At 40.2% G+C, this 27246-nt stretch overlaps 5 protein-coding genes across 6 annotated transcripts in view; 2 read left to right on the forward strand and 3 right to left on the reverse strand.

Annotated features, from left to right (window-relative positions):
- Positions 1-890: 890 nt before the first annotated feature.
- Positions 891-2509, reverse strand: LOC116729518 (serine protease inhibitor A3K-like). Its single transcript, XM_032578134.1, has 5 exons — positions 1864-2509; positions 1707-1777; positions 1433-1626; positions 1198-1345; positions 891-1127 (listed from the first exon to the last, which is right to left on the reverse strand). The coding sequence occupies exons 1-5, from the start codon at positions 2480-2482 to the stop codon at positions 936-938; spliced, it is 1224 nt and encodes a 407-aa protein (XP_032434025.1). The 5' UTR covers positions 2483-2509; the 3' UTR covers positions 891-935.
- Positions 2510-6300: 3791 nt separating this feature from the next.
- LOC116729521 (dual specificity protein phosphatase 26-like) lies at positions 6301-10354 on the reverse strand. The gene is made up of 4 exons (XM_032578137.1): positions 9650-10354; positions 8352-8563; positions 8065-8269; positions 6301-8034 (listed from the first exon to the last, which is right to left on the reverse strand). The coding sequence occupies exons 1-3, from the start codon at positions 9826-9828 to the stop codon at positions 8073-8075; spliced, it is 588 nt and encodes a 195-aa protein (XP_032434028.1). The 5' UTR covers positions 9829-10354; the 3' UTR covers positions 6301-8034; positions 8065-8072.
- A 135-nt stretch (positions 10355-10489) lies between these two features.
- bag4 (BCL2 associated athanogene 4) lies at positions 10490-17894 on the reverse strand. Its single transcript, XM_032578135.1, has 5 exons — positions 17620-17894; positions 17036-17155; positions 16638-16859; positions 14913-15182; positions 10490-12046 (listed from the first exon to the last, which is right to left on the reverse strand). Exons 1-5 carry the CDS (start codon positions 17695-17697, stop codon positions 11603-11605), a joined length of 1134 nt encoding a protein of 377 aa, XP_032434026.1. The 5' UTR covers positions 17698-17894; the 3' UTR covers positions 10490-11602.
- A 952-nt stretch (positions 17895-18846) lies between these two features.
- lsm1 (LSM1, U6 small nuclear RNA associated) lies at positions 18847-24134 on the forward strand. Its single transcript, XM_032578139.1, has 4 exons — positions 18847-19022; positions 19151-19219; positions 19382-19497; positions 22438-24134. The coding sequence occupies exons 1-4, from the start codon at positions 18977-18979 to the stop codon at positions 22606-22608; spliced, it is 402 nt and encodes a 133-aa protein (XP_032434030.1). The 5' UTR covers positions 18847-18976; the 3' UTR covers positions 22609-24134.
- A 1969-nt stretch (positions 24135-26103) lies between these two features.
- Positions 26104-27246, forward strand: part of grk5l (G protein-coupled receptor kinase 5 like) — a 39613-nt gene continuing 38470 nt past the window's right edge. The window contains exon 1 of one of the 2 annotated variants that reach the window (XM_032578130.1): positions 26104-26669. In XM_032578130.1, coding sequence (XP_032434021.1) covers positions 26618-26669 — 52 coding nt within the window. In that variant the 5' untranslated portion in view covers positions 26104-26617. The remainder of the gene's footprint in view (positions 26670-27246) is intronic. The other variant, XM_032578129.1, reaches the window with a different exon arrangement.

The following is a 27246-nucleotide window of genomic DNA, read 5'->3' on the forward strand; positions in this document are numbered from 1 at the left end:
AGCCTCTTGATACTTCACTTGCTGTTCTGTGACATTAAGTGAACAGTACATGTAAAACAGGCAGAGTGATTATGACATTACCTCACTGTGGAGAAGCTTTAAATTATACATGTTTGTGATGCCAATACATCATATCTGAATATAATGTAATTATGAGCACCTGTTTTTAATGACAATGGCTAAATTCAACGGGACTCTGGAAAGAGTGTTGTGAATGACCTTGTGTTACTAAGGACAACATTTTGTTTTCACAGTGCTGGAAAAGTTGCATGTTTTCTCTTTTGAGAGGATTCCAGCTGTTGCTTTAGAAAATACCTTATCCTATCACACCACACAAATGAAGCAGTCAAGGGTGGCCAGGATCAGCAAGTAATACAAGTCATGAACATTTTTCTGTACATTTAGGATATATAGTAGATGGTCAGAGATTCTCTTGTCTTCCAAGATGACCAACATACTTAGTCTGATTGTTTTCATGTCATCTTATGAGCATAGGTTAAGTTTTATTTTGAATACATTTCAACTTTTCCCAAAGTTTTGCTGAAAACAGAATTTAGAAGCAAACTTGCACACACGTTTGAGTGCACCAAGACCCTCCCCCTGGCTCTGATTGGTTGACTGGGAGCAGTTTATAATATTTTTGGGACCCTTTAAAACCGCAGAATTTTAGATTTAAACCTAGTCTGAATTTTTTGAAATGATCGATTTCCAAAAGTAGTGTCAGTTTTATGCTTTGAAACCCAGATGCAAATCTTTTAAAGGAAAATAAAATCACCACTTCAAAGCAAGCAGTGCTTTGTACTGCTTGCTTTGAAGTTCATTTTAAGTCCCTGCCCCTCACCCCCCACACCTTCATTTGGAGCTCAAAATGTTCCATACAGCCACAGGAGACACTAGAAAGACTACCTCTTTTTATTCATAATGTAAAAACAATCTTAGATGTTTGGATTTACAATCTTGCCCATAAAAATTATGTTTTCTGCAGAGACCTCAGTGATCACCACTATAAAAGGACGATTAAACTTCAATTCCGGGGCTGTGTGAGAGAAAAAAGAGATGCCAACACCAGTAGCAGCTGCAGCAGTAGCCCCAGTCTCATCAACATCCAGTGTTGCTTGATGTACAACCTAATAGCACAAAAACAAAGTCAGAAACAGTTGACAGGGAAGAATGTTTTCTTCTGTTTCCACTGCTTACCTCAGACACAACCAGTTTCTGTTCATCTGCAATGCCACTGAGGTTTGCATGATCCCCAAACATGTCTGCTATTCCCATTTCAGTCAGCACATCATTCAGCCTGTAGGAGGTCTTCATGTAGAACATTGGAACAGAGATCTTGTACTTACTAAGTTTAAAAAAAAGGGGGGGGGGGCAATTAACCACAGAGCTGAGTGCACAAATAAATAGGTGCCACAATAAAGCTTCTTCCAACCTTTGTTTCATCCGCTGCAACCACCTGGTGATATGTGCAGGACTGATCTTGTTCTCCAGTGTCTCCATGGTATCAGGTAACAGCAGCAGCATGGAGTAAGAGTTATTGAAGGGCAGATGGAGGACTGATGTAGCAATGGCCTCATCATAATAAGTCTCTACATCAGCTTCCATCCTCATCATCGGGACTGGAACCTGAAAGAGATGTTTAGTTGGTCAACTGGATGCTGAAGAAAAGTGCATCTTTCAGCTGCTTTGTGTGCTAGACATTAAACCTCAATGGTTTCAGTCACTCTGAACAAATCTAGCGTAGTCAGCTTTGGATCAAATGGAGTCGCCCAGATTCCTATTTGAACAGACATGGTTACATGCAGGGTAAAGAACAAGAGTCAAAAATGAAGACCCTGAATCTGCTACAAGACATTTATTTACCTTTGAAGTAGATGTAGCTCAGGAGATAAAGGACTGTGCTTGGATCCAGGTTTTTTAATTGAGTTATTTTTCCACTGGTCATTCCAGATACATACCGATTGATGGTATTGGTGCTCTCTATAGGGTTAGTGAAGTCAATCTTGAAGCCCTCAGTAAAATAGCACTGCTTCAAGACATGCAGGAAGTCAGGCTTTGGTGTGAACAGGTTGTCAACAAACACAGCGGTGCCTTGGCTGATCTTAAATGCCATACTTCCAATGATTTTCAGAAACGAAGCGTTTACATCCGTCTGAGTTAGCTGGGAGCTGTTGAAGCCCAGAGTACGAAACAGCTGCTGACGTGTTGCTCCTCGAGCCCCCACAGACAGAGCAGCCAAGGCAGCAGAGACACTAATTGGGGAGAAGAAAATGTGTTGGCCTTTAGCGGAAGGATGAGCTACCAACTTCCTGTAGAGATTGAAGGCAAACTCTTTGTTTGCCGAGGACACCAATAAGAGTTTGTCGTCACTGATGTCTGCAGAGAGGTCTGTGGCTTGTTTAGCTTGCACTATGGGTTGATGGCCTCTTGCTGTACAGATCACTGTCAAGAAGGTCCAGAGAACCACAATTGTAGACACCATCGTGATCTGAAACACAGGGTCAAAACTGCATTCATTTGAGTTTGCATGATATTTGCCAGCAAAACATGAGGCCAAGTTTCCATTTTGTTTCTTCACCTGCGGGAGACTTCACTGTCCTCCACTTGTCTAATCATAGACATCCGATTTAAAGATGGTGGGTTCTTTTAAGTCACAACTGCATAGATTTTTCAAACAGGTCAAGTTAAATGGAAAAAAATATAAGCTAAGATTAACTTTCAAGCAGGTTCTTCGCTAAATTGTTTTCACAGAAGACTCATCACAACTGCTCATTTTATGGACAGAGGACAGCACACACACTGTTTAGGAGGAATGACGTTTCTTAATCAATACTCATTATGGGAAACCGAGCCTGTAAAGAAGTGACACAAAATCTAAGACACAGGTCATTTTTTTAAACAAACAATTCAGATTTTTTTTCATTATGAAGTATACAGCCTAAAAGTTTTACACTTTTAACTTAGAAATGAAAAGAAAATTAAACAGCATTCTTCTTTTTTCATACCACACAATTATTAAACCAATACTTACAAGGTTTAGCTCTGAATAACATATATATAGACAATTGTTTCTGAAAGTCCGGCTGACTTGTTTCCCTGCAGAAAGTTGGGCTGTAGTTCAGCAATGTCAAAATGGCTGCAGTCTCTTTTCTGAGCATGCTCATTAGCTATAGAGCATGTGGAAAAATCTCTCTTTATTGAATGCAGCCCTCATTGCTCAAAGCTGATGAACATTTAATAATCAACCACTTTTCTCTGTTTTACTCATACTCTATTTTGGAGTCAGTAAGAGAGAGGCACCTTCACTAAAATGTATCTAGTTTTGTTACTTTACACCTGAGATACAAAACTCCAGTCCTCAAGGGCTACCAACGTGAAACATCTGGATGAATACCTTCGCCAACACCTGAATATATTTAATGGCTTGTGACAGACCTTTGCAAAGACTGCTAATGGGAAAATTCAAGCATTAAGTTAGGTTTGTTGGAACACATACATCTAAAAGTTGCAGGATCCATAACTCCAAAGCTAGGAAATGAACTGGTTTGTGATAGTTCAGCTTGTTTTTCATATGTTTGTCCTTTCTTTATTTTCATAGTTTTATGATTTCAGAAGAGCTTCCTGCTTAGTATGATGAATTGGGAGAGGAAGTCTCAGTTGTATTTGATTCACAACTTGGTTGTCTTTTAATGATACTAAAAAGCTGAGGTGTATTTGCTGGGCCCCATACTACAAATCACATTCAACATTTGAGATATTATTTTAGGCCCCTTACTCAATAGCAACTTGTCACAAAAGAGGAAAGAGAAGAGATAGATACTCAAACAGCTTGAGACCAGGAACCAAATCCAAGACAACCGCTACAAGAACCACAGCCTCTGTACATTATGTGCCAGCCCTACTAATGAGTCACCCAATGCCTTAAGAGATCAGACCCAATCTGAATGTGTAAAACCAGTGTTGGTGGAATAGATGACCAATCACAACAAAGCAGGAAGAGATTTTGCTGTGGAAAGAAAATAAATGGTTAGCCTCACAAGCACAACATCTCAGGATGTATCTCACATCCCCTCCATGTGGCACCCACTTATTGTGGTGGAGGGGTTGAGTCTCTGATCAGGAGCCATGTTGTGAAGGGCTTCGTGGCCCTGGTAGAGTCTCCCATGACAAACTGGTCCTATGTGCATGGACAGAGCAGCCTAAAGACCCCTTACAAGTTATATCCATGGTCACCGGGGCCCCACTCCAGAGCCAAGCCTGGAGGTGAGGCACTGTGGTGCCTCTTCTCATGGGCTCACTAGTGGTAGATGAGAGGGTATTCGTGCAATGTGGGAAAGGCAGTGTGTGAAAGCAGGGGCTTCTGAGCTGATCCTCAGCTACAGAAACATCACTTCTTATGGGGGAAGGAGTCAGAACTGGCCTGTCAGGGTTAAGCTGGTGTTGGAGTTCATTCATTTTTGTCTCTGTGCTCCACCAGGTCTGTTAACCAGTTTCAGGACCCGACCAGAACACGAGTGTAAATTACCTTGAGAAATTAGATTTGGTTATATATGTATATATTAAAGCAGGCTTCAGTGCTGAAAAATGATCAAATGTTACAAGCCATACAAATGGAACAGATACAGAGTTACATTCGCCATCCAGCACTGGGGCCACAATTAGCTCACCTTATGGCAGTGCTTCCCAACCCTGGTCCTCAAGGCACACTGCCCTGCATGTTTTAGGTATTTCCTTGCTTCAGTCCAGCTGATTTCAATTGATGACTGATTAACAGGCACATTAAAGCAAGGAAACCTCTAAAACATGTAGGACAGTGTGCCTTGAGGACCAGGGTTGGGAAACACTGCCTTATGGATGTAACCAAGTGAGGCGAAGATCGTAGCGAGAGTTTAGCTTTTTATTCTCTGCAATCTGTACCCTCCAAGGATTGTTTAATCAGTTTCAGTCTGTTTATGTATGCCTGGCATCAGTCATACAAAAACATGTTTGTGTACTCTGTGGCGTGTCATCAGATTAAAAAGGAGGTTAAAAGACAGAGGAAAAGATAGAATCTATGACACTGGGCTTGACACATGGCTCTGAATCCAGTTAAGTTTAAAGAAGCCAATAAAAATCTTTAGTTTGTCTTTTGTAAAAATTTCATTAGTACATGCTTTGAAATGTGTTTTATTTGCAGAACAAAGTGTTCCATTCATAAAGACGGCAAAAAGACTTCACTTTGAAATTTTAGTTAGAACATCAGATGTTTGGGTTTACAATTCTACCCATAAACGTTTTCTGCAGAGCGCTCAGCAGCTTGTACTGTAGGGGTGTTGCTCTTGAGGACTGGAACTGGACTGCCCTGCAAAAATGGATTTTTGGAGATCATAGACCTCCAGGGGTTTTCACAAAGGGATTAGTCTCATTTCTGGATTCTTTTATATGTGGGAAAAAAGTATGATTTTTGACCAGAAGACAGAAAGCTGGATTAAAAAAGCAAAACATCTAAGGTATCACAATAAAACAATTTTGCCATTGCTCATTTGTCAGATTTTCTTTGCTGCATAAGTCCAAACCAAGATAAATGATTTGTGATGGAAAATAGAGATGGAAGCTTGCCGTGAACAAAAAGCAAATTTGTACCATTGTTCTTATCAGTATTGCAATCACATTATTAAAGTATGTATCTTGTATTTTGTCACTAAACCTTTTTGCATCCAACATTGCAAGTGTAACATTTAGGACAACAGAAAAAGTTTCAATTCGCTTTAAATTCTATCTGCAAAGATTTAAGCAATTCCGTCCAGCAGGTGGCACTATTGTCAATAACTTCATTTTATATATATATATATACATATATATATATATATATGTATATATATATATATATATATAAAGTGTTATATCTCGACTATTTAAAAGAAAATTTGAGTACAAAAATAAATGTCCTGACAAGACATAATTTGGAGAGCATCATGTGCTAATACACCCTTAATTAAATGTAAAAAACTTAACCAGCTCAAGAACAAGTTAAGTTTCCAACATGACTAAGTAACATTTGTATCCTTTCATAAAAGTTTAAGGTACTATAGTATGGAGGCTTGTCGTGAAGTGGTTGAATGGTTGTGATACAGACATGGTCTCTGAAAACAACATTTTGTGCTCTCTGTAGATAAATATGTGAAGACTCTAGCATACACAATCCCCACAGTAAAAATACAATGCACTTAATATAAAACCTGGTCTGGACATTAATACTGTGTGGATTAAGAATAGATGTTTTGTTCATGGACAGCTAAAAAAAACTAAATATACAGCCAATGAAAAGTGGCTTCATTTTTGATTAAACTTTCTTTCCTGAAAATTTTTAAATATTGTGCAATTATTTCAACCAGCAAATAGTTAATGTACACAAGTCATTTTGTAACACACAAGTTTAGAGGGTGGGGCACAGGGAGCTTTTTTTTTCTTTTTTACAATTCACTTTTTCATTTCAGATTTATGAAGATAGTTTCAATGAACTTCCAATGAACGTATGAAAGGCCCGGTTTATATCTGCCTGATTCACCTGGGAGCTGTTGAAGCTCAGACCATTGAGAAGCTGCTGGTAGGTATCGCCCCTCGCTCCCACAGACAGAGCAGGAAAGGCAGCAGAGACACTAACTGGGAAAAAAAGGATGTTTTTGCCCTCAGCAGCAGCAAGATCTGCCAACTTCCCTGTAGAGACTGAAGGCAAACTCCTTGTTTGCAAATGTCACCGGGGAAATTCTGTCATCACCACTGTCTGCAAGGGTGTCTGGGGCTTCCAGCTGGTGTTGGCCTCTCCCTTGCCAGACCACTGCAGAGAAAATCCCCCCCAAAAAAATCACAGGAGCAGGCAACATCTAAGGTGATCTAAGAAAGAGGATATAAGGACTTCTGTGACTTATAACCGAATTCAGGTAAGAAGTTGAAGTAATAGGTCAAGTCATAAAAAGGAACTAGCTAAATGCAGTTGGAACAGTAACTTTACTTACTACCGTACACAACCTCTTTACTACTACTTTTTTCACATGAAAGACTTTGTCCTTTCACACAGTATAGATCTCAAAATCAGTACTTGCACTTTCTGGCCCTGAAGCCTTTGAAGAACCCATCAGCACCCAGTTAACCCACAGACACCCACTGAGCTAGTTCCCTGCACAGATTTGCACTTTAAAGTCGACAACCAGTCTCAGGTGTGCTAATGAGGGCTGCAGCTGTTTTTCCTGCCTACTGATGCTCATATTTTATCAGTGGGTAAGTCTTCAAAACCAGTCTAATACATCACTGTAGCAACTACTAAGCTTATTCATTAGATTTACAAATATAACTATTACAATTTAATTCCATTAAAAAAACTTTAGAATTTTTCTTATCACTCACATCTATCCTAAGTTGCCTCAAATCGCTCTCTGAGCTCCTCCCTCTCTCACACCAAGATTATTCAGTGCAGGTTTTATGACTAAAAACAGTTTTAATGTTGGACAAATTAATTGAATTTGTTTGTTTGGAGACCAAACAAACAAATTGTTTACCTGTTTTAGTAAACAGGTAAAATTCAGCCACAAAGGCTACATTTTTGCAGCTCTTGAAGTACAGCAAATTTTCTTTTAATTTGAAGATAATATATTGGCATATAAGGAGTTTCCCCTTTTTTTAGAAATAGCTACTACTTGTATCCATTTCTAAAATAGGTACAAATAGTATAAATGCATTCCAGAAAATATTTAGAGACTATATCAGCTAACACGCTCACCTTCTGGTCAAATATCAACTGTGTCTTTATGTTACAGAAGTGGATTGTTACATATTACTTAAAAACCTTCATGAGTTTTCACATTGGGATTTTAGAGAGTTTTGGATGTCTGTAAGTCGGAAAATAAATTCATTTTTACATTCTAAGACGTCAAACTATAAACAACGAAAAAGACAAAAAAACAAAACTGATTTTAGGATCTCGTCCTTGCACACATCAAGTCCAGACCAGAAGAAATGAACTGATTTCAGATGTGAACATTCTTGAGATTGTGGTTTCTCAAGAACCACAATCTTGGCATACATCACATCGTGGTTTAATGATGTATGCCAAAGAGCTGCCTGTCCAGTTTAATGAGCTGTCGGAGGAAACCTCTGTTTGGGATCACACCCCGATTGTCTTTCACAGCACAAATAGCCTCCACAAGAGAGAGCTTCTGCTTCAGCATCAGGTAAGCCAGCACCAGGGTGGCAGAGCGACTGACTCCCACATGACAATGCACCAGTACTTTCCCTGAGAATAAAAGAAAGACGTGAAATTTAATTCATTTCTTCTGAAAGTGGCGGTAATGGTTTGTAAGTGGTTGCCGTCTTACCTCCTGTGCTTAGTCCTCTGTGGATGAAGTCTGCTGCGGCCTGAAAGTTGATGCTCATGTCGTAGTTGCAGGAGTCGTGTGCCTCGATGCCCATGTAGGTGATCTTCATTTGCGCGTATGTGGTTGGTTGCCCCCTTCGTTTGCTGTGAGCTGCATTCAGGACGTGAGTGAAGCGATGCCTGGACAGATCATCAAGGTTTTCTGCGCCGTGTCTAAAAAAAACAACACATTAAATTTAAGGACAACAAACCAAATATGGTCAAACCTCTGTGAATTTTTTATTATTATTATTTAAATTTCAAACAGACAAATAATCGCCTGGACAAACAAACAGTAAAAAAAAAAAAAAAAGTTCATGATTTCCTGCCTCTTGTACTCCTCAACAATCATCAAATTAAAATTTTATGTCTATGCACACAATCTTGCCCAATAACGGTGATCCTGAGAGAAAGCCAAAAGAAATGGAAAACTAAACATTACAAATCACCGTCTTCTTTGCAATCGATGGTGATGGTGGCAGCATCATGCGGTGGGAATGCTGGTAGATGGAGCTAAATCCAGGTCAGTATTGGGGAGAAAACCTGTTAGAGGCAGCAGAAGAGTTGAGACTGAATGAACGCTCAACTTCCAGCAGGATGCAAAACTCCTAAACATACAGACGGAGGTATTATAGACGGGTTTAGATCACACAGTATTCATGTGTTAGAATGGCCTACTCAATGTGAAGACCTAATTGAGAATCTGTGGCAAAACGTATTTGAAGATGCTCTGGATTCAATCTGAGTTAGAGCCATTTTGCTTGTTCAGACACTTTTAGTCTGAACATGTGGAAAGATAGTAGAGCCATTAGAGAATCATTTTGCATGTTGTGTGAAATGGAAAGCAAACCAAAAAAAACTAATAAATTCATAACAGATGTAGTTTTTTGACATAATCTTTCACCAAAAAGAACATGCAAGGTATTTTTTTAAGTTATTTTCAATGAAACATGAATTAAGCATGCAACACAGTGACTGACTGATATGTAGACCATCTTAGGCATGCATAAAGAAAATAGCCTGGAGCTGCGGTATGCCTTCATGGCCTGGTGTCAGTGGAAACTCTCACATACCGCAGCTGGAGTCGGTGTAAGTATCCAACGGGAAAGGCAGCTCGACAACTCTTATGTTACCCATTTCGGGGTTTTTTTAAAAACTGATTTACGAGCCGTTTCCGTTTCACACGCACACTTGATTCAAGCAGAATTCAAAGCAAGTGAACAATATTTTTCTAACAAGAGGAAAAAATGAGATTCTTACTGGTCCCCGATGTAAAGCCTCGGCCACACCTCATCTGCATGGCTGATGATGGCTTTGCCTGTGAACAGCAGTCTTTCCAACTCAAACACTGCCAAACCAGGCGAGCTCAGATCGATTTCCACTTTCCGACGTGGTCGTTCATCATTCCAGGAAGCGGGAAGCTTGGATGAGTAGGACATTGCTTCTTCCTTTCACAAGACGCCTGGACTTCAGATGTGGAAAAGTGACCCTTTTTATCCGTTTATAAACTACTTAATTGAACTGACTGAAAAAAAAAAATACACATCACAAAAGCTTAATATCACTGATATTTAACAATATAATCCATGGAAATCACAACAGAGTGAATACCACAGGTGACGTTAGTCTCGAGCTTCTTCTCTGATTTACTCACCACGACACCGTATGTTCCGAGTGTTGTCAGGACATTTGACCCTTGCATTAAATCTGGGCTGCATGCCTTCAAGCCTTCAGGGCTGCACGTTATGCTATTGAATTAAAATAGCAGCCTATTTAAAGATGTGAAAGCTGGCTAGAAGAGTGATGCCCCAGGGCAAGTTTCCACTTGATGGAAGGAGGACAATTCTTTTCTTCTTTTTTTTTTATATAAGACTGAATAATTCCTTTCAGGAACGAGAAAAATAAATGTAGCTCACGGAAGATGTTTAACTGTAATAAATGTCAATACAAAACAGTGAAGAACATAAAAAGAAGGGAAAACAAAAAAGTGAAATTGACTGAATCGTAATCAAGAAAAGACTTCCAGCTTTTGTTGGCAACGTGCATCACAAGCTAAAACTAACAAAAATAAACACAACGCAAAAAAAGATTTTCCATGCAAACCTTTTGGTTGTTTTTAATATTCTCCTTCTGATCAGATATAAAAATCACCATATCAAATATGGCACGTTTTCTTCTTCATTTTTCAAACAAAAACAAGAATGTTTGAGATGTGGGGGTGAGAGGGGTGTAGAGACGAAGACCTGTAGTGCACATGTGCAGTCCAAACAAGAGTCTGTGCCCTAGGCAAAATAGTGAACAAACCCCAACTTAATCCTTGTGCATTTAACACTGTCTTTAAGCATACATCTATACTGAAAATGTAATATACTGAAAATGTAATATTCTACTTTCACAGGTGTAGAAAAAGTGAGGAAGAAAACTCTACTTTTAAAAAGAAACTGCTGACATTGTCCTTCGCTTCTACAGAGAAATACAGGGCGTTCAACGTGTAGGTCTGATTTTAGGTCTCCACTCGCAGTGGCCGGAGGAATCGGGGCAGTGGTCTTCAGGGGGTTTTCACTAAATCTGCTACAATACGGGCTGAGTGACAGGCTGTGTGAGTGCTAATCTGACACTACAGTGCATGCAAGGCTGAGAATAAGAGAAACACTGCACCAGCTGCTGCAGAGACATGAGGAGGCGACTATGAGCAACTAAGTGCATCTCAAAGCCGTCACAAGAGAGGACAACAGCATGACCATGCAAATGTTACAATAATCAGCCGAGGAAGTGTGTGTGTGTGTGTGTGTAGTCCCGAGAAGGTTAGGATGAAAACGGACCGAATATCCCGAGGATGGTCTGAACGTGTGGCACGACGTAATAAACACAACAAGCAGGACCCAGCGCCATGTTGGTGAGGGCATGATGTAAAAGACGAGGGTAGCGAGCTCAGTCACTCACAGAGGCTGAAAGTCACTTATGATATACAAGTTTTATGTTTACTGCCAGCACAAAACACTCCTTAAAGGACTTTTTAAACTTTAAATCAGAGGTGTGTCTATTCCTGTGGGGGGTCTATGTCCGTTACCTCATCTAAATGATAATGACAAGATGTCAGCAAATATTGTTACAGCTCTGCAGAGGGAGACTAAACACCTCTGTTTGCCCATGGAAGATCTGAGCAAAGAAAATAATAATAAGCAAATAACAGGCAGATAAATAAGGTTTCGTTCAGAAAGCTTTCTTCTCCAGCTGGTCCAGAATGGCCTGAATTCTCTGCACGGCCTCTTTGCGGGCTTGTCGAACAGTCTCCTGTCCCTGAGTCTCCACAGAGTCCAGCTCCAGCAGCTCTTTGGTCAGCAGTTCCTCCAGACATCGGTAGCTCTTGTCTGTTTTTCTCCCGACAAACTCGTCAACGTCTTCCTGAAGCAGCTGAACCCGGGCCATGACCTGCTGAACCTTGGCGAGCCCGGGGTTGTCGCTCAGCGGCTGAGGTCCGACCGGAGCGGCTGCTGGTTGGGGCTCGGGCTGAGAAGGACTGGGATCGCTTCGCCCAGCTTTGCTGTAAATCTGAGGAGGTGAGCTTATTTCAGCGGGCTTTCCGTTGGGGGGATTCGGGGCTGGAGCTGACCTGGGTTTAGGTCCCACCTGAGGGGTTCGCTGGTGCTGTTGGTCCTACAATGCCACAAACACAGTGTGTTTAAGCTTTACTTGTGTCTTTACAACTGCAGTTAGAAGAATAATATTGTTAAAAAAGGAACAAAGAATAATATCTTAAGTGCCATACAAAAGTATTCACACTCCTCTCACATTTTGTCATGTTAGAACAACAAAATTAACGCATTTTGATTGCGATTTTCTGTGATAAATCAATATCAAATGACGCTGAATTAAGTGGGATAACAATTATATGTAATTTTCTTATTCTTTACAAATATAAATATGAAAAATCAAAAAGTGCATTTGTATTTAGTCCATTGAAAAAAAAATGGGACAAAAATAAATAAGACAGGCCCTGCGACAGACTGGCGACCTGTCCAGGGTGTACCCTGCCTCTCGTCCAAAACGCACCAGCAGCCCTCCAGACCCCACTAGGGACAAGGGTGTACAGAAAATGGATGGATGGATAAATAAGACAGCTGAAGCTGATCCAGAAAGCTGCTGCTTGTTTCCTCACTTAAACTAGGGAGAGAGAGCACATCAGCCCAGTTTTAGAGTCCTGCCACTGGCTCCCTGTAGCTCAGAGAACAACAGATTTTAAAATACTTTTGGTAGTTAATAAATCACTGAACGGCATAGTACCAAAATATATTAAAAATCTTCTGTTGTATCAACTAAGGTTTTCTGGTTCTACTCTGCACCCCCAGAATAAGACCTAAAAATGGAAAAGCAGCATTCAGTCTTTATGCTTCTCTAATCTGGAACAAACTTCTATAAAAATGCAAAACCTCTGAAACACTTAGTTCCTTTGAAGCAACACTAAAACCTAGGGCTGGGAATTGATTAGAATTTAGCCTAGCATAAGCCCCTTATTGAGTTTTATCGAGTTAGGAAATAAAATGATTCAAATTATGCATCATGTTGTATTTGATTCAAACAAAATTAAAGCTGACTTAAAGAATCCTTCTGTCAAATAAACATTTGAACATGAAATGCAACTTTTTGAACAACAGGTGGTGTGCAGCCAAATTTCAATACTTAAGGCATCTCCAGCCGAGGAAAACACCTTCTCAGGTATTGTTTACTTTTCATCTCTTGCCATTTTACCTCCATGAAAAAGGCTAAAAATGAGGAAGAGCGTCACTCTGGCTGACCTCTACAACCAGTCATATTAAATAAATTAAAAATATTAAGGAAAGGTTCATGCGTTTCATTAACTCAGCTCACATGTGAACAATATTATGTAGATGATTCCACACAGACTCACATTAAATATTTTATATTAATGACGAGGTTTTTTTGCTTACAACTAATGAAAACATGATATTTAAGATTAGAATATTACATCAGACCATAGAAAGTTATTTTAATGCAGAAAGGTGGGTCAAATGAAAAATATGTGCAATACCGGCTTACAGGTCATTTTCAAACTGTACTTCTGACAAGCGAGTCTCATCGGAACCCATATTCAGTTTTACAGAATACGACTATAAAGGCTGATATGAGATGAAAATTTTGCGTACAGTATGGCGCTAACATTAATACAATGACCAGGACGTGGAGGAGTATAACGTTACCTGGGACATTTATGGCAGATGACGATGTGCTCGAAGCTCCCCCCTCAAAAGTCACCGCCGTCGCTAGGCAACGTATCAAACACTCTACATTCGTACAAATCAGCTGTGTGCTTTCTGGCCAACAGTCTGTTACATCCATCCTTTTATTGTGATTGGCCCTAGCATCGTTCTTTTTTTTTTTTTTTTAGTGTGTAATGCAACCATAGCGCTTCCGCCGCGACGCCATCTTGGATACCTTCGGTCGCGAACGTATCGGCTCTAACGCGACGGCTCTTTGAAATGAACGACGGCTCCTCACTGAGAGCCGTTCGTCAATGTACGGGAGGGGTCGTTGTGCTACAAACATAGCAGCACAACAACCACACCACATGAAATATGGAAGGCGAGAAACCAGCTGAGGGAGGAGAGATCGCAAGCTAGCGCCCAGTTTTGTTTTGTTTTGTTTTGCTGCTCAGCTCTCTGTGTCAGTGGCTCCGCTCTGCTCACAGCGGAGATTTGGTTTGATCAGTAGTATGGCAGCCTTGTGGCCAATCACATGTGAGGATATGGGATCATACCATTAGGTGAAAAGAGAGAGGGGGCCGACACGGCAGTCAGGCGAGTCTGTCCCTTCAGTCATATCTGCTACTGTATGAAACTACAAGCTTTGCACATCTAGGAACAACATTGTTGGCAATTTTTCCTCTGCAAACATAGTTTAAACTCAATCAGATTGGATGAAGAATGCTTGATTTTTAAAAAAAAATCTTGCCAAAGACGTGAAAGTATGAACTTAGCACAGTTTCACACATTAATACCCTTGCATCAAAACTGTTTAATTATAGTTTTGACTACGTTTAGAAAGTGAACCCTCACTGCACTCTAGTTTTCTTGTCTCCAACTGATTTCCGCTCAGGGTCGTCCTTTATTTAGTTCCATCCATCTTACAAGAAATTTCCCCTTGCCACTTCAAAACAAATGTAAAAGAGTTGTGGATGACTGAACAGTTCTCCATTTAAAAGTCGAAGCTTCTGATACTTTTTATAACCTAAGCCTCTTTCAAACATCTGCAACATTTAAGTCTGATATAGTGGTCTATATCAGAGCAGGGGGAGCCAAACACATATGCAGGATTTTCAGATATGTCTTTGTAAAACAAATCTTGAAAACCTCAGTATATTTGACTTTTGCTTAATAAATAAGCTGAGCTACTGCATGAATCCCTTTTTGAAAGAGACTTTGTAGCCGTAATGTGACAAAATAAGTACGAATATTTACGCAAGACGCTGAATGTATCTCAACAAATTGACTGCAGTTATTCTTACCTTGGGCTGATAGGGTGGTGGAGCACCAGTTCCAGTTCCTGGCCATGCTGGAGGATGTGCTGGACGGACATGATTTCCATAGTGGTTTTGTGAAGGCTGCTGCCCTGGGTGCCACTGCTGCTGTGAGGGAGCATAGGGCCCTGTGTGCCCCCAAGCATCACCCTGAGGGCTGGGATGGAGGGCCTGCCCAGTGGGATAGGGGGGATTTGGAGGCACAGCATGTCCACCTTCACTGTAGTGGGAGTATGGTCCAGATGGGTATCCAGGACCCTGAGGGAGCAGCCAACACATGTTGGTTTTTAAAACATCTTTTCAGTATTGCACGGATGAACACATTTGTATAGAGATCAATATGACTTTAAGGATAAGGTTTTCTCTAAGGAGAAAACTGAAGCAAGCCTCGCTCCCGACCAGCATTGGGCATTGTCGGCAACTCCTCACATACAGTCCATAAGCGTTCACCCGCTGCCTTCGGGAAAACTTTAAAAGCAAATCCAGCACAACGCTACAGAGCTTGCCTTAGGCTGTTAAAAACCTGAACTAAAGTTAGGATTATGCACCTTGTTTTTATCTAGGGCTGTTGTAAACTAATATTGTAGTAATCGAGTAATCTATCGATTATTCTTATGATTAATTGAGTAATTGGATAAAAAAAAAAAGATAAAATAAAACTTTGGTAAATCTAACAGCCGTATTTCTATCGCATATCAACATCAGTCCAATTTTTCACATTTCAGCTTCCCTAACAATAACTTTTCTGTAGTTTAGAAAAATAACCTGTAACAACAATAGCTCACTTTCTAAGTTAACCTGAAGAAAAGTTATACAAGAATCTGAAATTATATTCAATTTAATAATAAAGAGGCAGGTTCACAAATACTTTTATAAAAAATATCTATGCTCCAGCTTTTCGTTTATGCATTCATCTTCAGTGAATTTAATAAATGAACTCTCACCTTGCCCAGACATTTATAGCTTTTGTGTTTGTTAGCGACGGGATTTGACATCTTTGTTCGTCATACACAGAAACACATCTATCAGCTACGTGCCGCCACGATGAGCTCCGCCACACATTTGTTGAGACTGGGATGATATGAAATAAATTTCCCGGTTCGTCCGTAAAGCTACACTTACGTTCATCATCTAATGCGCAGCCCCCCGCAGTGTTCAATTTATCTGCTCACCTGTATAAATACACCTGCAGTGCTCTTCCCCGCTGTTCGCTCTGAACCGCCACCAGGCAGCAGCTCAAGGAGAAGAAAAGCTGCCGTACTCCAGGCATCACGCTAGTCATTTTAAGGATGCTTATTGGTCCCCCGAAAAACAACAAAGACCCAGACATTATCACCGATCAATAAAATCCCCACGGCCGAACTTGAAAACTGGACATTATGCTGCTAACACTTAGTTTTTGTCAACAACTTAGGCAGAAGTGAGAGCTCTGCGTAGCGGAAGTAATAATCCGTCCGGGACACAGTGTATTAAATAATAAAATATAACTTAACGAAGCTTCGAGGCAGATACATTTTCCTCGAGGAATTTTAATAATGGCAGTACTCGAATCACCCGAGGAATCGCTTCAGCCCTATTTTTATCCAATATTTTTCTTACAAATCTGCTATAAATCCAGGAGATTCCTCACCCCATTTACTTGTCTGTTCCACAGTTCAGAATTAGATAGCAAACGAATTTGATTTGTGCATTTCAGGTGTAACGTCATCTCACCCCTTGACAGTGCGGACCAGAATAATGATGATGCTGGTGCTGGGTGTGTGGCTGGCCTGACGGCCCACCGCTCTGCTCAGCCGGACAGCCTTGGCTAGGGTAGGAACTTCTCTGGGGGTCAGCACAGTAGAAAGGGTTGGATGGATGAAAACCACTCGCTGGATACTGGTTTTGTGCAGTGTTGTAGACTCCATGGCCGTTTGGATAGCCTCCTGGCATTACCTTTAACCAAAGCAAAGAAGAGAGTTATCATTTGTAGAAATGTGCAGTTTTATGTAGGCGTAATATAAATGTGAGACAAATGAAATGCATTCAGGAGAGGCTTAGAAAGATTAGTAGATCAACTCCAACTTGTTTGGAACAAGGCAGGTCGGGTTGTGTTGCATAATGACCTGTACCTGTGGATTGTACTGTTGCTGAACATCTGATCCCGAGGGATAAGTGTTTGCATAGTGTCCAGTGGAGTGAGACTGTGGATACCAGTAATGTGAAGGGTAACCTGGGTACTGGGGAGCATCCTGTAAACGCAATATGCCACAAAGAAAAAAACAGTACATTAATGTTTAACAGGAAGTGGTAGCTGACACAGTCAGGCTGCCTGTCCTTAAACAAACAATATCGGATTTAACAATTACAATGGCTCAATTACTGCGCTGGCTGGACCGGTTTAGGACAAACTCTTCATACACTGCAGCTAAGCTGAATTTACTCACGTGTCAGATTAAATATCGTTAACATGCAGGTTATGTCTAGTGAAAAAGCCAAAACCTGAACAGGAGCTTTACAAGCAAGCTAGTTGTAACTATTACATAATGCCAGCTAGCTCAGTTAGCCGTGCAGCTAATACTTTAACATTTCTCTACGTAAGCCACTTCGGTATCATACACTGATTCCCCTAGGTTTTATTTTTCTTAATATTAAACACGTTACATTGCGTTTTTTAAAGCAAATATTACTATTTAAACCTTTTTCATTCACTCACCATAGCGCTATTCCTGTTTCCGTGGTTATTTCCCGAGTTACAAGTCGAGGGCCAGTCAGGTTTCAGATTTGACTGCATTTGATGGTGATGCTTTAGCTACGTGCGTTTGCGGCCAGCCGTCCCGTCATCTGTCATTGTAAAGGAAAAAAAACCCTTTAACTAGCACAGCGATACTTATTTAAGCTGCCAGGATTCCCAGAGCGGTTTCTTCGCGGAAGTGCAGGTCGTCAGATTAAAGTCAGGAAACGATAGTGAGGCGAAGCTAAGGGAAGTACTGGCCTGTCCCTTTAAACAAACAAAGAGGGAACAAAATATCAAGATGTCTCACTCAAACGCATTTTTATGGCATCGTGAAAATCTTTACAGAGTGATCAGCCCTAACATGTACTCTAAATGTGTTTACATTGCAATAACAGAAATGTAAAATTATCGGTACTACCTTGTTGTGCTTACATGAGAAATATTTTCCTCAAATACTTTTTTTTTTTTAAACTAATCTTATGAAACTTTACAATATCAATAGCCTATAAACGATCTTTGGTGGCACATCTACTTCAACAGTCTCTTAAGAACTGATAAGAATCCAAAATCGACTCAAACTATATCATTTTATTAATACATTTTAGCATGTCTTTTGTTGGGGTCTTTCTTCGAAAAGTTTGATCTTTACTACTTCAGAACACCAGGTATTAAACATTTTATTTTTATGTGGGTCACTACACACACAGAGTAATATTATATTTTTGTTTTATAGCATTTAATATAACGTTGACCAACCCACTGGAGATATTAAAGCTTCAACATTTTCCACCAGGCTTAAGGGGTGCGTGGGAATTTATGACCATCCCTCCCGTAGTCTCCACGCCAATTAATTGAAAAGTATTGTGTTAGATTGGAGTCAGGAAATTCAACAAACTTGCTGGTCCTTTCCTTTTTGAACCCTACTTTTACAAATGTTTATAGAATCACTCTCCGTGGGCGCTGGAAATTAAGTACTCAGACAAAAATAGGCATGTAGAGTTAAAACTGTAAACACCAGAGGGAATACATATACCAGGTAAGAAAAAAAAGAAATAAAATTTAAGGAAAGAGTGAAATATTAAGATACTTGTGTGGTTTTTTCCAGTCTCGTAGTAAGATATTCATAACTACAAGCAAGTGAAAATGTACTCACTTTTATCGTACCGTTTAAACCAGAAGGTGGCGGTAATGCAAGTCAAATGATGGCAACCTACGTTAAGTAGTAGTAGAAGAAGAAGGCACTTCCTGCGCAGATGTTAAAAGAAACATTTTCTGAAATATTCATGGCTTGACGGTAAATAAATGTGCTGGAAGTGAAAAAATACCGAAGCTCAAGATGAACTATGTACCAGGGACGGCGAGCCTCATTGACGACATCGACAGTAAGCTGGAAGCATCAATTATTCCTCATTTGCACAGAACATTATGCTTTCTCCGGAGAGACTTGACATATTTGCATGCACATTAAATGTGTAATCTAGTGCGCTTCGTGTTCGGTTCTACCCTGCAGAAAAGCACCTGGTGTTGCTCCGAGACGGCAGGACTCTGATTGGTTACCTCAGGAGCATCGACCAGTTTGGTACAGCTTCTTTAAATCAGCTCCACTTTGATTTTTTTTTTTTTTTTTTTTTTTACACACTAGATAATCGAGTCGAATCAGTTCAGTTTGCTTAACTAGTTCACCATTTGTACATGTTTTACCGACAACTCTCTTGACATGCGTCCTGCTTTTGTTTCTCAGCCAATTTAGTGTTTCACCAGACGGTGGAGCGCATCCACGTGGGGAAAAAGTTTGGAGACATCCCGAGAGGAATTTTCATCGTGAGAGGGGAGAATGTAGTTCTGCTTGGAGAGATGGTACTGGCATTCTTACTTTGCTCCTTTTGTTTGTTACTATGACGCAAACTGGTGTCCAGCAGCGTTGCGTTATTGCAAAATTAAACCAAACAAAAAAAAAAATGCTGCTGGTCAAGTGTTAGGCTAATTTTACTCAAGCCCAGTGGAGGAGATGAAAAATATTACCAGGTGGCAATGATGATGCGGTAACATAAGTTTGTTTTGTGGCTAAGAATATAGAAAAAGGTGACCATGATTTTATGTATCACTACAAAGTTATTCTTTTTTTCTCAATTGTAAGAGAATAGATTTAATGTAATGTACGTGTTAAGTTGTATTTACAAGTTCTTGACACTTATTGCAGCGTATGCAATAAGTGTCTGTCAAAACACCTCATTTGGAATACTGATGTAGGAATATTTGCAAAAGCTTCTTTGCCAAAATATACAAGTTCAATTCAAATTCAATAATAAAACAAAATATTTATTTACCCCCCAAAGAACAACTAAATGTCTTAAAGTATTTCCAGTTAGTCGTCGTGGATTGTGATTCTGTGGGCAGGACGGATCTCTGGTAGCAGTCAGTCCTGCAACAAACCCAAAAAAAGTGACTTAAGATTGTTCCTGTATGATAGTCTCATGACTGTGATGATATGACATTGGTTCAATTTCCAGGTATCCTTGTATTTTTTTTAAAATTAAAGCAGGTGTATGTTATTAAAAGCTAAAATCTTTATTCTCTAATGTCCAATACATGAGCTTCAATAATTGACCTGGATAGTATTTGTCACAGTGAATTGACTTGTACGTGTTCTTTATTCAATTAAGCTGAGTATGTGGAATGCCATCAAAAACATCTACAAAAAAAAGCTATTGGAGCATGTTAGAAAACTGGCTGCTCGGCACAACCTGCTGCTTATATAAGCAGAAGGTAACAAGAGTTAGTAACTTTAAAAAGCTAAGAAAATATCCTTTTATTGCTCCTGTAATCTGTCTTAATGTAAGGCACTTAAAAACTAAGTTGAAAACACTGTCTAAAGTCCAAACCCTACAGAAAAAGATTTTATTTTTGAATATTGAACATACTTTAAGTGAGCGCAGCAAGACTAAAAACATGACACTTTTGAAAACAGAAAATAGTAGTAGAGATTTCTTCTAGGCCAACGCACAGAGCAAGGCTGAGTCATAGAGCCAGACGCTTGTCACACTCTAAATGTACATCATGTATTGAGTCCTAAATGTGTACTGGCAATAATACAGCCTGTACTATTACATTAGTTTCAGAATGCTTTCTATGACTACTGTTAGTAGCAAACATGCAGAGCCCTCCACTATTTTTATCACCCCTGATAAAGATGTGTAAAAAGCCTTTAAATGAACTTGTTTTTCTATTGCGTGAGCTTCATATCTCTGAGAAATGCAGAAAAAGAAATCCAGCTTTTCTTTTGACTACATTCATTCAGCCAGAAAACAGTCACGCATAAAGAAATACAAGTTACAAATGGTACTCCTAAGACTTCATATAAACATAAGGTAACTGAAGCATTTATTTTTAATCCTGGCTTTTTGAAAAATAATGAAGTTTCAAGGAACTTCCAGTTAATAATCTATGACTTTGCTCTACTGAGGTAAAACTATCACATGACACACAGGGACATTTCTCTTTGCCACGCTTCAGAGTGTGAAAGAGTAGGTAACAGGCTTCTTTTTTTTTTACTTTATGGGGCTGCATTCAAATCATAAAATTTCTATAAGGAAAAAAAATGCCGCTAAGCTAAACTTGGTCCGTATGCACTGTTAGAGCTACTATTAAACTAGGAAATGAGTATAAAAAATAAAAGCTGTTTCTCTCCAACATACTAGATGTAGCTCCACTGTAATTTTTAACTGGAACCATGGTCAGATGAGGCTAAGATTGAGCTGTTGTGCAGCACACACTGCAGGTGTGTGTGTGTGTGTGTAGTGTTAAAGATAAATTTGCCGATTGTCATTCGTTGTGGAGGATCTGCTTCCTTCTCTTCCAAAAGCCCATCAAAATCTTAAGATTTTGTTGATTCATTTACTGCTTGATATTCAAGGACGCAAAAAACCCTTCATGTTTATAAAAAAAAGGTGAAGATAGGGCATCATCTGGCCTTTTAACAGAATAATGACTCAACACATATGGCCAAATGCAAAAATGGATCACCAGGCAAAAATTAACCTTCTTCCAAGGTCATCACAGTCCCAAATCAAAACAAAAAACCTCGTGAGTGAGCTGAAGAGAGCAAGATAGAGAACCAAGGACTCTGGTGACCTAAACGGATTGTGTAAAGAGCAGTAGTTGCAATTTCTCTGTATGCTCTAACCGGGTAATGTGTAAAGAGAAAAATTGCCCTTCTGTCACATAGGTCGTTGTACAAAATCTGAACAGCAGGGGGTGCCAATGAGAGCAGGGGGGTGTACTTGTGTTCAAGTAAATGTGCTAAATTAAACATGTAGTTTGATTTGAGATTATTCTGCTACAATGAACAAAAATATTTTTTAAGGATTTTGTTTTACATATTTGCTAGAGGTGTCGGTAAACATGGAGGTTATTGTTCTGTCCGCATTTACTGGTACATGAATCCCTTTTCTGTCTAATGTATAACCTATTTAAATGAAGGCTAGATCAAGTGTATGGATGTGATACTAACATGATCATCCTTTTGATTTAGAGTTTTGTCTGATTTAGTCTCATTTACCATTTTAGGTTAATTTCATCAGTCGTGTTTCTCATTATTAAATTTTTTTTAATTGCTCGTAAACGGGTGTAAGTGCTGCTGATGATTTCTTTGCCGGCCCCCTTTGATGTAACATTAGTTGCAGAACAGTTGGGGAGTCGGTGTTTGAAGAAGCAGAGAACATAACGTGTGGATCTTTAGTGAAGTTGTAGGTATCATAAACAGTTGGGCTGTGACGTGGAGTGTGTGTCTTTCTGTAGGACGTGGATAAGCCCTGCGACACCATCCTGCAGCAGGTCTCCATCGAAGAGATCCTAGAGGAGCAGCGGCTGCAGCAGCAAGCCAAGCAGGAGACGGAGAAAGTCAAGCTGCAGGTCCTGAAGGATCGAGGCCTCTCCGTTCCCAAAGCGGACAACTTGGACGAGTACTAAAGCAGCTTTCTTTCGTTGTTCTTTTCTCACGAGCCTTTTTCTCAGTTTGTATCGGACTGGCAACTTGTACCTTTGATCCGAGGAGTTTTGTGTTTTGTGGGCAGAATTTTCAAGTTGGATCTATTTACTGTACTGGTCGATTTTTATTTTAAGTATTGGGAGGAAAATGTGATCAGCTCATCTCAGTTTTGCAAGATCATAGCGGTAAAGTAAAAAAAAAAAAAAAGTTGTTTTCCCAAATTACTGTTAGTAGTTTTGAGTATATAGAAGCACTTTGTATTTTGTCACAATGTGGTGAGCTTTCATGTTTGAGGATGTCTGGGTCTGCTAATGATGATCACTACTTTCTCAAATAAAAGTCTGTCATTATGGGAGCTGCTTGAGAAAACGTATAATCATATCATTTAATCGTTCCTCTGTCTCTGATGTATGCATTGCTATAAAAGCAGTTTATTTTTAGAATGACCCATCAGCGTGCGTCCTGCAGAGTGACCTCCTACACGGGACTTTGCAGATCTACAAGCAAAAAGCATCATTCACTGTGGCAATTGAATTTAGGCAGATCAGTGGATCAGACAGCCTGTGTCCTGTTGCGTCCGGATAGATCGATCCTATCTGCCCTCATCAGTCAATAATTGCCTGTTAATTGTTTGGACTAATGATGATCGTGTAACAGAACTCCCGTGCGGGAGACGAATTTTGCATGCAGCCCACTATTAAACCAATTATTGCCACTGCCACATGGTTTTGCCCTCTTCCGCTGCTCAATATGTTTAATGTCATTAGTATCACTACTTGTTTTAATGCAGGGGAGAGACACACAGCCTGTCTGTGAAGGGAAGGTTCCCTGAGAGATCTAAAGTAAATTTATAAAGCGTGTGATTTCCTCAGGTCTTCAAAATAAAAGTTGCGAATTAGTGTTTAACTTCAGTTTTTTTGTAATAGTTTTTTTTTTTTTCAATTTAAAGGGAAGAGTGCAAGTATTTTTTGCCTAGTTTTGTAAAATACTTGAAAACATTTCCACATATATTTTCACACCTCTTTCTCAAAGACCCTTTAGTAAACTTTATCCTTGCCAGACTCTCCCTGTGGATCTCTGCAGCTCCTCCAGAGTTACCATGGGCCTCTTGTCAGTGTATGTTGGGGATCCCGAGCTCCAGTTCTCACAGGAAGGTGTCCTGCAAACATTTGGAGCAGTTTATAGTCCAGTCTACCTGAATTAAATAGCTTCATTACATTCAGCAGAGTTCTGCTAGTGATTTGAGTATTGGATTTGTGTGTGTTGAAGCAGATACACACCTAGAAGACGTAGAAGGATGAGGTCGGAAATTCGACAGCCCTGATTTTATTGGACAGCAATGTACAGTAGCTCCATACTCTTTCTATTTCTTTAAACTTCTCAAACTCTTTCTCCCTGGCCTCCCTTCATGGTCTTCATGATGCTGTTTGTATTCTAATGTTCCCTAAGAAACAACTGAGACCAAATGACGTCTGGATTTATCATAAGATTAAATTGTACAGCGTTGCATTCTGTTTTGTAAATATGTGTCTTCTGAAGGCAGTCGGTGAGATTCTCAGACTAAAGGAGCTTGAATAGAAATGCATGGCACATTTTTTAGATTTGGGAAAATATTTAGAAAATTATGGATCTTTTTTTTATTTCAGAATTATTCACCGCTGTGTGTAGATTTAACACACAACATTCCAAAAAGACACATTCAAAATTACAGTTAAGAGAGAAAATGTCAATAACTTAAAGGTGTATGAATACTTTTACAACTGAGATGGCTATGCTTTAAGGCAGAACAGAAGTTAAAAGTCCGATCTAAAATTATTTAGCAGTTATTTCCATTACATCTCTATGCAGTTGGCTGCGACGCCCCCTTCCCATAAGGACTGAGGTAGAACCCTGGCTTGACATGTGATGCCAACAAAGGAAGTAGCATTAAGTGCGATCGAAGTGATGGCTAATAGCCCCTGGTCCTAAATCATCCCTGGATGCCCTTAGAAATTACATTTACGAAGATCAGTGTGCGTTTCCAACAAATCAATATTAGAGGAAAAGTCACTCCCAATCATTTGACCATTTGTCATTTTACATAATTCATCGTTAATAAGACAAAGAGGTACACAATAGAGATAATGATACACATTAGACTATGGCTGTCTTTGTTCATTCCATTTTCAAGCTCCACGCTGGCATTCAAGAGTTTACATCTTAACATCAACAGATAAAAGACTTTTATGTGCTTAGCTGTAGATTCCTCAGGGTATGGATCAAAGTGGGAAGTTTCAAAACTGTTAAGTCTGTCTGCCTTAGCACTTAAGGAAAATGGCCATTAACCAGCTTTAGTTTCAATATAGACCCATGAGTGTCAGGATGTGAGGGTTTTGTTTTTTTTTTTTTAAAAAAGGCCCATTAACTGTAACATAATGTTAATTAACATTAAGTCCAAAATTATTTATATCTGTGTCAGATTTATGTTTAAAGTAAACTTCTGATCTTACCAACATGTTTCCTTTGACTGAAACTAAGCAACCAGCAAGAGCCACAGCTTAAATCTGTGGATCGAGTTAAAGATTAGGGTGATGACAAAGAGGCCTTCCGGCCTCAACACATTGGAGCTCGGAGCCAAAGATACATTGTCAAAATACTATGGAGACAGACAAAGGGTTTGATTGCTGTGACACCAGTAAAGGTGATTAATTTTTGTGAAGGATATAAATGATATTTGACATGACTTGATATCTTAGACATGATTTATTGCCACACTCGTAGGCCCTTTATTATGTTTTCAGCACATAGTTTCCTTGGAGTTTACATGGAGATGAAGGCTGATGCATTTCACAATTTTTTGACATAAATAACATGACTAGTGTTTTCATCGTTTGATGATTCATAATCAGAATTGACCTCAATTCTGATAACTGCTCACACTTCATACACATCTTCTGTATGTCACTGTCATGATCGAAGATAATTCAGCACCTCCAGGGCTGTCACCTTTTTATTTCTGCTGGTCATCCACTGAAGATCTGAAAACGACTATATCCTGCAGGGTGTAATGAAGTCAGTTTGGTGCCATATCCACTACAGAGAAGTTCTTTTACTAATGAAAACTGCAATAGGTAGTCCTATAGATGAATTAATGCAGCAGTTCCATGTTGTTCCCAAACAACTTACCATGATTTCATAATTTTCAAATACTTTACTATTGTTTACATTCATAAAAATCCCACAAATATTAAATCAATTCATCTCATATGAGTTTTATATAAAGTACAATATATTATACGCATTAATTTAAAAAAACAAAAATCTTTGGGGCCATTCTCTTGCCCCTCAAATCCCTTTTCTAAAACCTGGCCCAGTCGAGGTGTATTGGTATTATTTGAACGTGCTTTTATTTTGATGCATAATCTGGCGGCTGTAATGCCGGCAGCTTGACGCCGCTGTGGCAGAGAGGCCCAGCCTACGCCGATTACGCACCAGCAGAAGGAGGAGGGGGGGCCGAGCCGATGTCCTCTCGGGTGCACTCAGCCAACCTCTGCAGTTGTAAAGCTGGTGCTACCCTGGTGTGTCGGCGTAAAGGATCCGCCGAGATAACCCCCGATTCGCTGGCGTCCAGATCCTCCAAGTTGGCCGTTTTCCGCTTCGGACATCATTTCGCACCCGTGTTACGCATGGAATGGTTTTGGGGGGACTGGAGTAGAAATGCAGCGCCGCACGTCCAGCCCACAACAAGAACCATGCCCAACTTACACTGCAAGCAAACCTATGCCATCCTGTTTTATCCTTTACGACTTTGATATGGGAGAAATCTGCGCGGATCTCGACGAGGAGTGAAGGAAACAATCCCCGCCGCCGGCACCGGCTGAAGGACGCTGTTTTTCGCTGCAGAAGCTCCAGTAACCCAAACCCTCCCCCTCTCTCTCTCTCCCCCTACCCCCACCCCCTTCTTGCCCCCCTCCGCTCGCGCGCTCAGCGTTTAGGATTTTCCTCTTTTTGATGGAGCTGGAGAACATAGTAGCCAACACTGTACTGCTAAAAGCGAGAGAGGGTAAGTCGAATCCGCAAAGAAGCTATGTGTGCATAGGGGTGGGTGGGGGGTAAGCAGGCTCCGGCTGGGTGACATTTTGCGCTCAGTGTGCAGAAAAGATGGGAATGATCGCAGAGATAGCATCAGCCTGCGGATCGTAGGCTCAGGTAGACCCTACAGATGCAACAGAGACAGAAGGAAAGGGAAGGGAGGGGGGGTAGGAGGGGGTGCTTATGCAATACATAACTGACAACATGAAAACACAACCATGATATTCTCTTCTTGTTGTCAAATGAAAACTCTAATCATCCTCGCAGGTTGATTTATTCCCTCTGATTTTTGACTGATCTTCTGCCCCCCTCCTGCCCTTCCCTCCACTCCGCTTCTCCAACACATATGTAAAGTGGGGGTGGTGGGGGGTCTGCCTCACACATCCGCTTTCGCTGTCTGTGCAAATGAAGGCGCCCTTTCGCAACGTCTCTGTGCGATGAAGCACGCATTGAGGCAGGGAGAAATAACTCCTTTCTGCACAGGGAATACATGAGTGTAGGCTGGCGGCTGGCGTTTGGATGGCGATCCGATGACGTGACCGGTGTTG

This window comes from Xiphophorus hellerii, chromosome 12 (assembly GCF_003331165.1).
Source record: "Xiphophorus hellerii strain 12219 chromosome 12, Xiphophorus_hellerii-4.1, whole genome shotgun sequence".
Lineage (NCBI taxonomy): Eukaryota > Metazoa > Chordata > Actinopteri > Cyprinodontiformes > Poeciliidae > Xiphophorus > Xiphophorus hellerii.

Bases quoted from the DNA above. Each gene is read 5' to 3' on its own strand.
- LOC116729521 (XM_032578137.1), bottom strand. From the start codon at position 9,828: ATGTCCTACTCATCCAAGCTTCCCGCTTCCTGGAATGATGAACGACCA. The intron at 8,564-9,649 runs GTAAGAATCTCA...TGTTTTTTTTAG, and splicing joins AGGCTTTACATCGGGGACCA to ACACGGCGCAGAAAACCTTG. The intron at 8,270-8,351 runs GTAAGACGGCAA...TTTTATTCTCAG, and splicing joins CAGAGGACTAAGCACAGGAG to GGAAAGTACTGGTGCATTGT.
- lsm1 (XM_032578139.1), top strand. From the start codon at position 18,977: ATGAACTATGTACCAGGGACGGCGAGCCTCATTGACGACATCGACA. The intron at 19,023-19,150 runs GTAAGCTGGAAG...TCTACCCTGCAG, and splicing joins CCTCATTGACGACATCGACA to AAAAGCACCTGGTGTTGCTC. The intron at 19,498-22,437 runs GTACTGGCATTC...GTCTTTCTGTAG, and splicing joins TAGTTCTGCTTGGAGAGATG to GACGTGGATAAGCCCTGCGA.
- bag4 (XM_032578135.1), bottom strand. From the start codon at position 17,697: ATGCAGTCAAATCTGAAACCTGACTGGCCCTCGACTTGTAACTCGGGA. The intron at 15,183-16,637 runs GTGAGATGACGT...CTGCTCCCTCAG, and splicing joins CTGGTCCGCACTGTCAAGGG to GGTCCTGGATACCCATCTGG. The intron at 12,047-14,912 runs GTAAGAATAACT...GTGGCATTGTAG, and splicing joins CACCACCCTATCAGCCCAAG to GACCAACAGCACCAGCGAAC.
- LOC116729518 (XM_032578134.1), bottom strand. From the start codon at position 2,482: ATGGTGTCTACAATTGTGGTTCTCTGGACCTTCTTGACAGTGATCTGT. The intron at 1,346-1,432 runs GTTGGAAGAAGC...TTTTAAACTTAG, and splicing joins TTGCAGCGGATGAAACAAAG to TAAGTACAAGATCTCTGTTC. The intron at 1,128-1,197 runs GTAAGCAGTGGA...TTGTGCTATTAG, and splicing joins AGAAACTGGTTGTGTCTGAG to GTTGTACATCAAGCAACACT.